This window comes from Arachis stenosperma, chromosome 6 (assembly GCF_014773155.1).
Source record: "Arachis stenosperma cultivar V10309 chromosome 6, arast.V10309.gnm1.PFL2, whole genome shotgun sequence".
Lineage (NCBI taxonomy): Eukaryota > Viridiplantae > Streptophyta > Magnoliopsida > Fabales > Fabaceae > Arachis > Arachis stenosperma.
In genome coordinates, this window is record NC_080382.1 from 2,841,999 (window position 1) to 2,855,515 (window position 13,517).

Consider the following 13,517-nt stretch of genomic DNA (forward strand, 5'->3'; position numbering starts at 1 on the left):
GTCCAAACTTAAAGTGTAAATCGATTTATATAACACCTTTCAAGGTCAAGCAAATTGAAAAACATAAAAAAGAAGATAACTCGATATGAAATTAAGTTGTAGGAAGTCCTGAAAAATTATTTGATCCTGGAACAAAAGTTTTACTTAAACCTACTTTATGCCAGGTAGTATTAATCTTAATATTCTCCAGCACTAATGTTAGACTATTAATTAGCAACAGAATCACAGATGCAAAAAAAGAAAAACTTATTGGGTCTTGGGGTTACTTTTGGTGGCTTTTTTTCCCAATATGCTACCGTAATGTTATTTACTTATTTAAGGTACAACAGCCACTGAGTCTCTTGATTTTACGAGTGCCGTACGCTAAAAGATTCACACTGCTTTCCCGTTCTGTTATGGAGCTTTCTTGCTGTTCTTCAGACCACAAAAATTCACTTCACAAAGTGATGAACATCACATGAAATATAGATATAAAATGGCTGCAAGTGTAGATCTGACAAGTATTTAACGCTCATCAGTGGTCACTGCTGAAATACAGAATAAGGTGAATCCAGTATAGAACTTAACTCTGATGCACGTTCTTGCAAGTCAGCCTTCTTGGCCTGAAGAATGGCTAGCTGTTGGTCAATGATCTCTATCTCCTTGACGGCCTTTTCTAAGGCTCGAGAAGGAGCATCCTCTGGAGGAGAAACAATCTGCATCTTGTACTTGTTGAGCCATGTTATGTCAAAAGGAAACATGGAGAGAGCATCAAAGAAACCCAAGAAACGAGCACAGCCATCCTCCAAAAGAACTCTCAAAGGTGTAGACTCAATATAGTGCAAGAATTCCCATAAGACATAGTAGCCGAAGCTACAGCGCACTGAGGGAAGATCTGTTAAGCGCATGGAGGGCTGAGCGGTCAAGAAGGATGCAAGAAGAGGAACATGCTCAACTTTAAGAATACCTTGCTGTGTCAAGGCAATAAGCTCAGCCTCAAAATTTATCTCACAGCTTTTCCTAACACCTATATTAAGAATAAATGGAAAAGAAGAACATGAGAGGATGTGTGTGTTTATATAACTCGTTATGAGAAGATAACAGAAAGGGAGCAATGAAGAAGGTAGAGACAATAGGGAGGAACCATTACCATTGGAAGCCGACTCAAGCTGTTGGGAATGCATCTCATTGATAAGAGGGCCCTCTTCTTCAAAATGTGTCTCACAAATCACAGCACTTTCTCCCTCAACTTGGTCCTTGTCAATGCAAGGTTGCTCCTCCTCAGCATGGCATTCTTCATGACCGGAGGCATCCTCTCCAATATTCTTGTCCTATTGCCCTCATCAAGAAGAAAATCGTAATTAACCTAATTGATCCATCTATTTGGGCTTGGACATCAGATATTAATAAACACTTTTATTATTTGCACTTGGTCAACAAATATTTTTATCATTGTGGCTAAAAAATAGTGTAAGCCCTGGTTACATCCCTTCTGTTTTTTACAAACCAAAACAACAGAAAGAATGCAAAATAGTGAACCAAAGAGTAGAAATTGCATGCTGTCAAAATTGGTTACCTTCAACAGTTTTATGACTTCCTTGGAAGCTACCTTTTCAGCTGTCTTCTCATTGTTGGCTTTAGCAGTGTGCTTGCAGGTGATCTCCTTAGCTTTCACTTCTATTGAAACTGTTACGCCATTGCCGCATGCCACCCGGGACTTTTTCCTTTGATAGGTTCCTTTTTGGCATAGTTCATGCAACTCCCCAAGTGGTTGAAGCTGTGCCGTTTCAGGTGTAATTAGGGGTTCCAAAAGAGGCCTTATACTTTGGAACACAGCCTCCTTATTGTAGCCTGAATCAACATAAATGGCTCCAGCTAGAGATTCTATAATATCTGCAAGCACCTGTCAAAAATAGAAATATTATTTCATGGAGTTGAATTACAAACAAACAAACAAAATGCCAATTCAGTTCTTTCCTTCCACCAAATGCTTCTTTTTGCATATTGGAAAGTTTAGTGATGAAGAGATTTACAAATTTGACAGTAATGTGAATAAGAAGTGTTTGAAATTGTTATGATAGCCCAAAGAGTTAGTGCACTGAATGACAAAAAGCTCACATTAGGGAAACATATGTCCAATTCCCATCCGAAAGTCGATTTTACAGACAACTTCTCAACTTCATTCACTGTTGCTGCAATTCGCTTGTCTAGTTCTTTTGAGTCACGGATTATGTGTTCATGCAGCTTAGCTCTAATGGCTGAAAGTGCAAAGCATTCATTAGTGACAGATATAGTCCTCATGACAGTCAGAAGTTCAGACGACTCATTGTGATATTCCTTGTAGAAATACTGCGTGATGAGATAGTCCAGCACTGCATCACCAAGAAATTCTAGTCGCTGCAATGCAAGTTGAGACTTAAAATATTCAGTTACACCAAATGAAAATGAGCAGTGCTGATTCGATAAGAAAAATCATACAATGTTCTTACTTCTTACTAGTACATATAGAAACTTGAAACTTGAAAGTACCTGATAATTTTCTGTGCAGTTGTAAGAACCATCAGTCAGAGCTTCTACTAAAAGGGAAGGTTCTTGGAATATGTAGTTTAATAGGGATTCTAAAAGGGTGACATTTACAAGCTTCTCCGGAGAAACGTTAAGGTGGATCTCATATGGTATAACGTTGGTATCAACCTTAATGCCAATCCAATTCATAAATGATAAAGCTGCTTCTTCACCTCCCGGTCCTGTGCTAACGAAGGTACCAATTAGTGCCGCAACAACATCTGCAACAACCTTGTGCTTCATTTTTCTTTTCATTCCACAAACATATACTCTTGTTCTGCTGGAAATAACCTCTTCTGTCAATGAGAGAAATTTGGAATTATCTCCTGGTATAATCCACTGTTTTGGATTAAAATGTCCTTTTCGAATAAAACCCTGCAACATAAATATAGCCATTGGGATAAAGTTCTAGACCATCTGTGTTACAAACTATTACTATACTCAGAATGCTGATAAAATAAAAGTATTGTCCAAGTTTTATAAAGTAGAGCGTATAGATAACAAACTAGTAAAATGATAACAAAAAGACATTAAGGACAAAACAATACCGGAAGCCTTTGGCTAGAACCAAAGGTAAATAAAGCAGCATTGCAAATGATCTTGTCCCTCATTTGAGTAAGAGAGCCCTCTCGAAGGTTTTGATTGGTCTTAAAAAGTTGTTGAGTAGCTGCATACCTTAAAAAAGAATTACCAAGTGTCCCCAATGACTCACAATCATAGTCTTCTTGACATTCCTTTGTAGTGATTGCTTTCAATAGCTACAGGGAATAATTCAGATAGTTGAAACAGAAATAATAATAATAAAATAAATAAATTATGTAATGGTAATCACCTTGAAGACTGGGATATCCTTTTGCATGCAATTATCCAAAAGCATCTTCTTCAATCCGAAAGCCATGAGCAAGGACTCAAGCCGGTGCATGATTGATGGAATAAATGTAAACGAATATATGGTACTAATTGATATTGGTGACATGATTACGGAGCAAACTTCTGGAGGCAGTTCGGCAGGCATCATGCTCGTCGACCCTAAAAATGAACATGCAGGCATGAACATAAGTTGATTTGTTTTCAATCCTAATCTGATAAAGCATGAAAGGGCCAAAGATAGAATTCTAGATATAGAAGATATGAGCAAACTATATACTAACTATTAAGGGTTAAAGCTAACCTTTCTGCTTCATTTGCCTGCCCTTGTGCAGGTAATTTTTCACCTTAAAAAGACTCCTTGCATCAAGTAGGGTCTGATTTTCAAACTGCAATTGAATACCATAGCTGAAAAAATGAAACAAGAATCAAGTTATCTATAGCCCTGAATGGGGAACAAAATAAGCAGATGACTCAGCTATAAAACATACTTACTTGTTTTTGAAGTGTTCCTTGTAAGTAGGAGCTCTCTTACCTCCGTTCCGCAGACGCGAGTTTCCATTCAAGTCCATTATGCCATCAATGATATAAATAGAACCATTGTGGAAAGCTTTGACCACACAATTTTGAAGTTTGCAAGAGCAAACCAATCCGGTTTTGGTCATCACAGGATGAGGATAATACCAGCAATTACATTGATCTTCAGATAAAAAAGGAACAGAAGAGACAGTCTTCCAATCAACACTTGAATTCGAAAGCCTCTGGTTCAGTGTGGTAGCTGGCAGCAGAAGATAATCAATCTGGGGTTCATCTCCCAAACAGAACTCATCTGAGACATCATCGTTATGCAGAAGGATCCTAAAGAGGGTGGTCTGAAATCTTCTACATCTTTGAACCTGCAGAATCAAAACATTCAAATTCAAATTCAAATTCAAATCTTCTACAACACAGCTACCAGGAAATGAGAACAAGTAATCCTACCAAATGTGGGCTAAGATGAATGGTTTCTACTTGTCTGAGGCTTAATAACAAGTTTCCCCTTTCAACGCGCATGTCGAATTTTGTGCTTGCAATTTCAGGGTCAAGTTCAGTCCTCAATGCAAGCACAATGTCATGAACCCCTATGGGATCGACATAATCCTGCTTCAGCTCTATCAAGTAGCAATAGTATGTTACAGTGCAAGCATCTGATGAACAATTCACCAGTTCGGAAGGGATATATGCATCGTTAACTGCAAAATCCAATTAAATATCAATTCTGAACCATAACCAAAATTAATTGCCAAAGTATCAATTTCAAAATAATCAGAGTTACCGAATTCTTCCATGAGAAGTTGTAGTGCAGGATTACAGTTCGAGTAACCTTGTTAAGAGTTGACCAGAGTTTTGACTTTTGAGTCAATGAGAGAAGGTGATCGGAGCCTTAACGAAGAAGCTGTTTGGTGCGTGCTTAGTTGAGTGTGTGTCCGAAGCTGGAAAGACAACCGACGATGACTATGACTGAGGGAGATTTTCTTGTGTTTTGTTTTCTTGGCAACTCCTATTGTGCTCCACACCTGTTCAGAGTTGAGATACACCAAACACTCACAATATTGTGATCTCATCTTCACTTTTTATAAGTGAATTAGCTTATTATTTTACTTGACTAATCCTCTATTCTAATATGTGAATTACAGTTTTGAATATTGAAAAAAAAAACGAGATTTCTTATTTACTAAATACTGGATTTGTTTGGTAAACTTCTAAAAAAAATTAGAAGATATTTTAGATTCATGTAAAAATATATGTTTAACTATTAATTATATCGGTTTCGTTATACATCTAAGTATCCTTTTGTTAACTAAGTTCAATTAAATTGATTAAAACTCAATAAAATATCCTTACATAACGTGTCCGTGAATCACACACTTTTTCTTTTTCGCATATTTTTTTTATTGTCATTTTTATATTATTGTTGTTGTTGCTGTGTTTTTTTTTCATTATTTCTTTCTTTTCTTCTGTCTCTAAATGCTTATTGAAGGATTACTATATGTTCATAACACGCAACGAAAGAAAATAAGGTAATCTTAAAGATCTATTTTATGTTTAAACTTTATTCCAATGATATTATATAGATCAGATCTAAATACCTTTAGACACTTTAGTAAAAATGACTTTCTCCTTCAATGGTACGAAGACACCATGCGTATCCACACCGAGATCAACTTTTCTGTCAACTCCTTGACCAATGGACATCTGATCTAAATTGAGAAACCTCTTGCAACTCTCTGCACGCCATAAAATTCTTCTCCAAGAATTAGACTCACATACGTTTATGTGTGTAGATGTAAAGGAATAAAACCCTTGTGTTTCATTCTCATCTATTTCCTATACTTTTGACATACATATATATAGTATGAGATTTGTTACTGATTTTAAATTTGAATCTGAATTCAAATTTAAATCATATCTTGTCATATCTTGAAATTCTAAATCTGAATCCTTCAAATTTATGAATTATATCATAACTCACTTTGAAAAAGAATCAGTTAGGATCTCATCCAAATTTAGAAATAGAATAACTAATTATTCTCAAATCTTATTTAATATTCTCAATTATCATACTATTATTATATTCTTGGTGCTAGCAAAGAATATAATAATATTCCATTTGAATTAATATAATTATTTATTTGATCAAATCAAATTGATAATTAAATAATTCTACAGCAAAGATTAGAACCCTCGTTAGTGTGTGACCCCATAGGTTCAATAATCAATACTAAGCGGGTAGTAAATTAATACTAAGCGGGTAGTAAATTAGTCATACTAAATTTACTAATCAAGGTTGGCGTCTAGTAACACTCCTCAACAACCCAATAGTATGAAGTAATATATTTTTACTAAGAACCTTATTGCAGTATTTTTTTTTGTTTTTATTATTGTTAAAAAAAAGATTTTTCTTTTCTTTTCCTCCCTTTTTAAATGCTTATTGCAGTAACTTTTTTGTTTTTTATTTTTTTTAAGAAGAAAAAGATGATGATGATAAAGAAATAGAGGAGAAAAAACTTTAAATTGTGTAGAATTTATTAAAAAATAATACTAAAATATTATAACTATGATATAAGAAATTTCTTAATTTTAAACGAAAATTTTTTAATCGTAAGTTCGTAACAGATTTTTATTAAAAAGGTAAAACAAAAATAATTATAAGTAATGACAGAACCATAAATTTTATAGAAGAAGGTCAAATTGAATACAAAATAAATTAAACTATAACAAAACAGAAAATTAACAAAATATAGTTTATAACATATATGTCAAAGAAATAATTATATTATATAAAAGTTAATATTTAACTACATATTTTAAGTTAATATATTATATTGCATACATGTTATTTTTTTTTAAATCGAACCTATTGAGCAATAAAAATAATTTTAAAACGCTAATAAATAATAACCAAGAGTAATAAGGTTAAAAATTAAAAAAAATATTGATTTATCTTGCTATTTTGTATTCCAAATCTCAACCAAAACTAACTCTATTGAGTTTTGCTTTCAGTTCAGTTTTTAAATTTCATTGTCCATTATAAAATAAAATAAATTAAATTAATTTAAATAAATAATATAAATAATACTTGACATAGTTACTCAGAGAGAATTGAAATTTGTTTTTTGTTGTGTATCCAATAGTCAATACACTTATAGTCTTATTATTTTTTTCAATGATTTTTTTTCACTGTATGGTTATAGAGAGAATTGCAATGAGATTGTAAAAACTCTATACTAATTTTCAGTAGAAAAAAAAAAGTGTACATTGTATTTTTATAGAGAATTAGAAAAACAATTAAAATTTTAGTTGGAAGATGGGTCATGTTAGTAGCATTACTTTAATTATAATGAGATACGTGTTAGTTACTATTATTATTAACATATTATAATTGCCAATAGTCAAATATAAATTATACTTAATGAGCTTTTATAGTATACTTTATTTTAAAATCTAATATACATATACTAGATGCATATAACATTACTATTTTAATTTTTTAAAAACAAACGGGGGATGAACATCTTAGGCCCGTAAATCTGCCAACGATGATGAGAAAGTAAAATAAAAATAAATAAATAAAAAAAAAGATGATGATAAAAAAAATTTAAATTATGTATAATTTATCAAAAAATAATATCAAAATATATTAATTGTGTTATAATTTTTTTTTATTTTTATATAAAATTTTTTTAACCATGATAAATAAATTTTAACTATATTATTTTTATCTAAATAAAATATTTTTTTATTATTAAACTAGTTGAGTTGAGTGGTATTGAATTTATATATAAAAGGTTTAACTATTTTTGTGTCATTTACATCAAATTAATGTATTTTTTGGGTTCTAAAATACATTTGAATGTATTTTGTTAGTTTAGCGAGTTAAGGTTTGAATTAGTATTTTTTTAAAGATTTATTGTGTCATTCACTAAAAATTCCTATGTCAGATCAACTAAATACCACTAAATTGATTGTATGGTATTAAACTAATATAAGAGATTTAGTCATTCATGTGTCATTTGTAATAATTTGATGTGTGAATCTAAAACACATTTTAAACGTATTTTGTTAGTTAAGTGAGTTAAAATTTTAAATTTATGGTCCTTTAAATTCATAATTTTTATAATTTTAATTTCTCAAATTTAAAATTATTTATACTAATTTTTAAGATTTAGTTTTAGACATTATATTAGTTTATGAACTTTTTTTAGTACTAAATTAACAAACAAAGTATTGAATTGGTTCTGACTTACCATGTTAGACATATTACTAAACATTATGTTTCATTTTGGCACTTAAATAAGGCAAAAGTGAGAAGAGAAAGAAGAATTAATATGATTTACAAATTATTATATCTCCCTTTATTCTCCAAAATTATGATGTGCAAATTATTATATTTTCCTTCATTCTCCAAAACGACCTCATTTTTACCTTATTTAAGAGCTAAAATAAAAAATATTATTCAGTCATATATCTAACATAATAAATCAGAACTAGCTCAGTATTTTATATGTTAATTTAATATTAAAAAAAATCTAAAAAATAATATAATATCTGGACTTAAATTTCGAGAATCAATATAATAAATTTTAAATCTAAAAAATTAAAATAATAAAAATCATGAATTTCAGGAATTAATATAAAAATTTAGTCCAAAACAAGTAGCAATAAGAGCTTTACCCATCTTCACTGACTTCATTTTTAATATAGTGGAGGTATTTATAAATAATATAAAATTATTGTTAACGAATTATAACTCAAATGATATAAAATTTTTATACTTATCTAAAATGTCGTATGTTCGAATCTTTCTATTTTTTGTTAAAAAAATATAAAATCATTATTTTTTTATTTTGACGTTGATTACTATAGCTAATTTAATACTCTATTTAATTTGTTCTTCTTGTGTTTTTATTTTAAAAACGCTTTTCGTAATTAATGATTGATTTTTATTTAAAAAAAATAAAGAAACTTTCTCGCGAGATACATTATTAAAAATATTTTTCAAATGCTTTCTTGTATTATGCAAGATGCATATGCAAATTTACTAAATCATCTCGGACAATACAAGAAGCTAAGTAAAGACCACTATATTAGAGAATAACACCACTCAATTCTATTTTAGAGTACATCTCCAATAATATTTTCATATAAAATTTTTTTAGCCAACAATAGTCACGTTAATCACAACCATCTTATCATCCCCATCCACATATGGTAGCAAATATTCTTGGTAAATTCCAGATCCTTAAATAGTAAATACATAAAGCGCTTTTGTTTCATGATACATTCTCTCTGTTGGGGTCACATGGGAATGCATTTCTTTCAAACCATCATTCCTCGCACTAATCTTAGACTTTATTTAATTTTTTAGGCCTCATGAGTACTAGAAACAGAATCAGAGATGAACATGAAGCAAACTTATCGGCTCTTTCAGCAACACTGATTTTTACCACACTTTCTTATTTGGCCACACTTTCTCAGTCATTTACCACACTTTTTCTATTTGGCATTCCGCATAAATAACATTCAGTGTGGTAGTTTCCAAACACTTGTCCAACGTTTCTAGGCCACACACTCGTGAACCATGAAGTCTCCAAAGTTTTCAGCGTCTCATCCTCATTCCATACGTGTCAACCACTCAATGGATGGTTTCTCATATCCCTTCCACGTCAGCACCTACCTCCACCCAAAAGCACACCCATTCTCTGTCTCTCTTACTCCTCACTTTCTCCACTCAAATCACACCCACAGGCCACAGCCATCTGAATTCTCATGTTACTACTTCACATTCATACACTTGAACCTTTTCTGCTCGTAATCTGAGTCCCAAAGATTAAATCTTTGGCACATAATTATGCTATGGAGGCCCTCAATGCTGTTGGCTTGACCCCTTTATCTGTGCTTTCTGACACAAGAAAACAACCCAGAAAATTCTCTTCACTTGCTGCAATTTCCGCGTGCAAAGTTTCAAACTTTTCCACTTCTAACAACACCCAACCTACTTTGCAACAGTGTTTATCCAAGGGTCTGATTCTTGCAGCTTCTGTTTTCAACACTGGACTTGCTGCTAGAGCTTTAACATATGAAGAGGCTTTGCAGCAATCAGTGAATGCTCCTTCTAGTTCTGGGGACTTTGATATCAACGGAGTTATAGATAGTGTTATCAGTTTTGGAACAGAGAATCCTGCTGTTATAGCTGGAGGAGTAGCTATTTTGGCTGTCCCTCTGGTCTTGTCACAGGTTCTGAAGAAGCCTAAGCCATGGGGAGTTGAATCTGCAAAGAATGCGTATGCAAAACTTGGTGCTGATGACAATGCTCAGTTGCTTGATATAAGACCACCTTCAGAATTTAGGCTTGAGGGTACACCGGATGTTGGAGGTTTGAGGAAGAAACAAGTTTCAATTCCTTACAATGGTGCTGATAAGCCAAGATTCCTGCAGAAACTTTCTTTGAAGTTCAAGGATCCAGAGAATTCTACTCTGTTCATTCTGGACAAGTGAGTAGAGTTCAAAGCAGTTTCCTTTTTCATTGTTTTGTTTGCCATTAATATATATCACATTCTATCATTCCATTTTGGCTAATTGATGGTGGAAAAAGAATGTTTTTCGATGTTGAAAGGTTAATGGGGATGTCAATTAGCTTGGTTTAAATGACTAGATCTTTCTAAAATAGAAACAAGACTTTTTTAAAATGAAATTCTTGAGTAAGGAGTTAATGAAGCTGCCAAGTTCAGTCTACATTGGCATCTTAAGAAATTCAACTTCCTATTTTGTTGTTCTTTTGAGTTACAAAGAGTAAAGACTTGCAGCTGATTGAGTGAACTTGTGATGGAAGCTAGGTTTGATGGGAACGCCGAACTCGTTGCTGAGTTGGTCACTGCTAATGGATTTAAAGCTGCTTATGCAATCAAGGATGGTGCAGAAGGACCACGGGGATGGAAGGTATCTAGTGTCACTCACCGCTTTTCAACTTAAAGATGTTAATTTTATCTGCTTACCATATTCTCAATCTGATTGAATGGACTGCAGAATAGTGGGCTTCCTTGGACACCACCAAAGAAAGGCTTGAGTTTGGATTTTGGCAATTTGGCAGAGGCTATTGGAGTATGTATCTCTTCTTTCTCTAATATTAGTTTTAATTTTCGACTTGGATGCACACTCATAATATGAATATTGATAGCTTAGTTCAATTGAGAATTTAAGCTGGCGAGAAAAGGAACTTATCAACGTATGATGCTGTCTTAGATGGATACACTTTTCATTATATTATTAAAGTTTATCTATATTCTTATGCATAATGTTCATAAATGTACGGATGTTTATATTAATGTTGTTCTAGATTCTGGATCAGAAGCACTTGTTTCATCACTTTGAATATGTTTTGTAGCATCCTGCTTGAGATATTGAATTTAGTTACATAATGTTACTTGGTTCATTGGATTGGAGGACAAAATTATCATATGGAAATACAAGATTTTGATGTTCATAACATATTTTCCATTTAAAACTAATTGATGGAAGTTTACTGCAGGAGAGCTCTGATGGTTTGGCTGTTACTCTTGGGATTGCTGCAGCTACCGGACTCGGTGTATTAGCTTTTACTGAGGTTGACTTGATGAGTTACTTTACATACTATTTCTTTTTTTCCCAAGGAAAAAAATATTCTGACACATCTATACTGATGTGGAGTTGTTTGTTGATGCTGTTGCTCTATCTATACACTATAGATAGAAACAATTCTCCAACTTTTAGGATCAGCTGCAATTATTCAGTTTGCTAGCAGGAAGCTTCTATATGCTGAGGTAAATACAGTGGAGTCATCAAATTGTCTATGGATACAGTGTATGTTATTTTTCTACATAAAGCATTTCATGTAAGTTCTTTTATTTTATATGACAGGATCGAAAGCGAACACTACAACAGATCGATGAGTTCTTGAACACCAAGATTGCCCCTAAGGAGCTTGGTGATGAAATAAAGGTACTTATGACATTTTTTCCCCTCTTCATTAATTCATAAACAATATAACATAGCTATTTCTAAAAAATTGCTTAATGTGAAACTCATTTCTGCCCCTCCATATCCTGTTGTTGTTGTATGGTTGTGAACATTAGCAAATTGGAAAGGCTCTTCTACCAACTTCCACCAACAATAAGGCTCTTCCTGCACCAACTGAACAAACCTCCGAGCCTACTACATCAGATACGACTGTACAGAAAGCAGAAGCTACTCCTGACACTATATCTGAGTCCAAAGTAGATGCAGTAGCAGCCCCTTCTCCAGAAATAAATTCGGCCGAAGTTAAGGCACAATCAATTCCAGGGACCCCAACACCCCTTTCACCATACACCAGTGTATGTCTCAACTCTCAACTTCATTGCTTCATAAAATTTTCACTTGCTGTATTGGTTAGATTTACTTATAGCAGCCAACTTTCTTGGATTGATCTTCCATATATGATTTTGTTTTGTAATTAGTAACGATCTATCCTGAGACCCCTCTGATAGTTTGTTTTTCTTTACATATGCTTATTGTTCTTCATGTTCATCAGTGTTACCCTTTTTTTCCTTTACTTTGCAGTATCCTGATTTGAAGCCTCCAACATCTCCCACCCCTTCACAGCCCAATTTACAGAAAGCAGAAGCTACTCCTCCGGACACTATATCCGAGTCCAAAGTAGAAGCAGTAGCAACACCTGCTCCTGAAATAAATTCAGCCGAAGTTAAGGCACAAGCACCTCCAGCAACACCAAGACCCCTTTCACCATACCCAAGCGTATGTCCCAACTTCCATGCTTCATAAAATTTTAACTTCCTTTGAGTGTTAGCAATACACAGTTCTTTTATCTCTGCCTATTTCTGTGGTTTCTATCGAAGTTTGAAGCTTTTAGCAGAGTGAAGTTTTAGTCCTGTATAGTATAACTTTTAGCTTGTGTGCATGGTTTTGATAAGAAATTTTGTACTACCTTGTTCCAAAAATAATTAATGAATTAGGAGATTGTTTTCTTCATATATGCTTATCCCCCTTTTCCTTCTTTGAATTGCAGTATCCTGATTTCAAGCCTCCAACATCTCCTAGCCCTTCACAGCCCTAGAATTTTGTTGTTGTATACCAGGAAGAGAATTATATAGCAGGGAATCTTTTGTGTAAAATTTCCAATGCCATATCAAAATCTTTATGTACAATGCAATGGTCTTGCCACATAAAAATCTTAAACTTACCTAGCATTTTAGGTTGAAGATAAGATCCATGTGGTAGGTTGTATTATTTACAATCTTTTGTGAATACTCTTCAATTTATGCTACTTTCTACAATCTTTTTGTAATTGATGGATAGTTTATAGAGTTGACTTTCATATTACTTATGTTGTGATTTTTCTTACTAATATAGGGAAGAAAAATTGTTTGCTCTTACAACTGGCTATCTTGTGTTAGAGTGAAAGAATAGTATAAATAATTAAGAGTAAATGTCAAATGGTCCTTAAAAGATTTTTTGTTTAATCAAATTTGTCCTTCAAAAATTTTAAGTTGGTCACATTAATCTTTCCACTACTTTCGTTGTTAACAGCG

The 13,517-nt window shown here is 32.9% G+C and overlaps 2 protein-coding genes across 2 annotated transcripts; one reads left to right on the plus strand and one right to left on the minus strand.

Moving 5' to 3' along the window:
• Positions 1-145: 145 nt before the first annotated feature.
• LOC130935299 (endoribonuclease Dicer homolog 2-like) lies at positions 146-4,970 on the minus strand. The gene is made up of 11 exons (XM_057864991.1): positions 4,727-4,970; positions 4,393-4,643; positions 3,907-4,307; positions 3,716-3,819; positions 3,377-3,573; positions 3,093-3,302; positions 2,509-2,919; positions 2,098-2,376; positions 1,556-1,882; positions 1,130-1,310; positions 146-1,006 (listed from the first exon to the last, which is right to left on the minus strand). Exons 1-11 carry the CDS (start codon positions 4,737-4,739, stop codon positions 522-524), a joined length of 2,859 nt encoding a protein of 952 aa, XP_057720974.1. The 5' UTR covers positions 4,740-4,970; the 3' UTR covers positions 146-521.
• Positions 4,971-9,661: 4,691 nt separating this feature from the next.
• LOC130933447 (rhodanese-like domain-containing protein 4, chloroplastic) lies at positions 9,662-13,308 on the plus strand. The gene is made up of 9 exons (XM_057863064.1): positions 9,662-10,445; positions 10,788-10,890; positions 10,978-11,052; positions 11,480-11,554; positions 11,676-11,750; positions 11,848-11,928; positions 12,063-12,302; positions 12,529-12,723; positions 12,995-13,308. Exons 1-9 carry the CDS (start codon positions 9,808-9,810, stop codon positions 13,040-13,042), a joined length of 1,530 nt encoding a protein of 509 aa, XP_057719047.1. The 5' UTR covers positions 9,662-9,807; the 3' UTR covers positions 13,043-13,308.
• The last annotated feature ends 209 nt before the right edge of the window (positions 13,309-13,517 follow it).

Bases quoted from the DNA above. Each gene is read 5' to 3' on its own strand.
- LOC130935299 (XM_057864991.1), bottom strand. The intron at 3,303-3,376 runs GTGATTACCATT...TATTCCCTGTAG, and splicing joins AGGATATCCCAGTCTTCAAG to CTATTGAAAGCAATCACTAC. The intron at 1,883-2,097 runs GTGAGCTTTTTG...TATTTTTGACAG, and splicing joins TGGACATATGTTTCCCTAAT to GTGCTTGCAGATATTATAGA.
- LOC130933447 (XM_057863064.1), top strand. From the start codon at position 9,808: ATGGAGGCCCTCAATGCTGTTGGCTTGACCCCTTTATCTGTGCTTTCT. The intron at 10,891-10,977 runs GTATCTAGTGTC...AATGGACTGCAG, and splicing joins AAGGACCACGGGGATGGAAG to AATAGTGGGCTTCCTTGGAC. The intron at 11,929-12,062 runs GTACTTATGACA...TGTGAACATTAG, and splicing joins AGCTTGGTGATGAAATAAAG to CAAATTGGAAAGGCTCTTCT.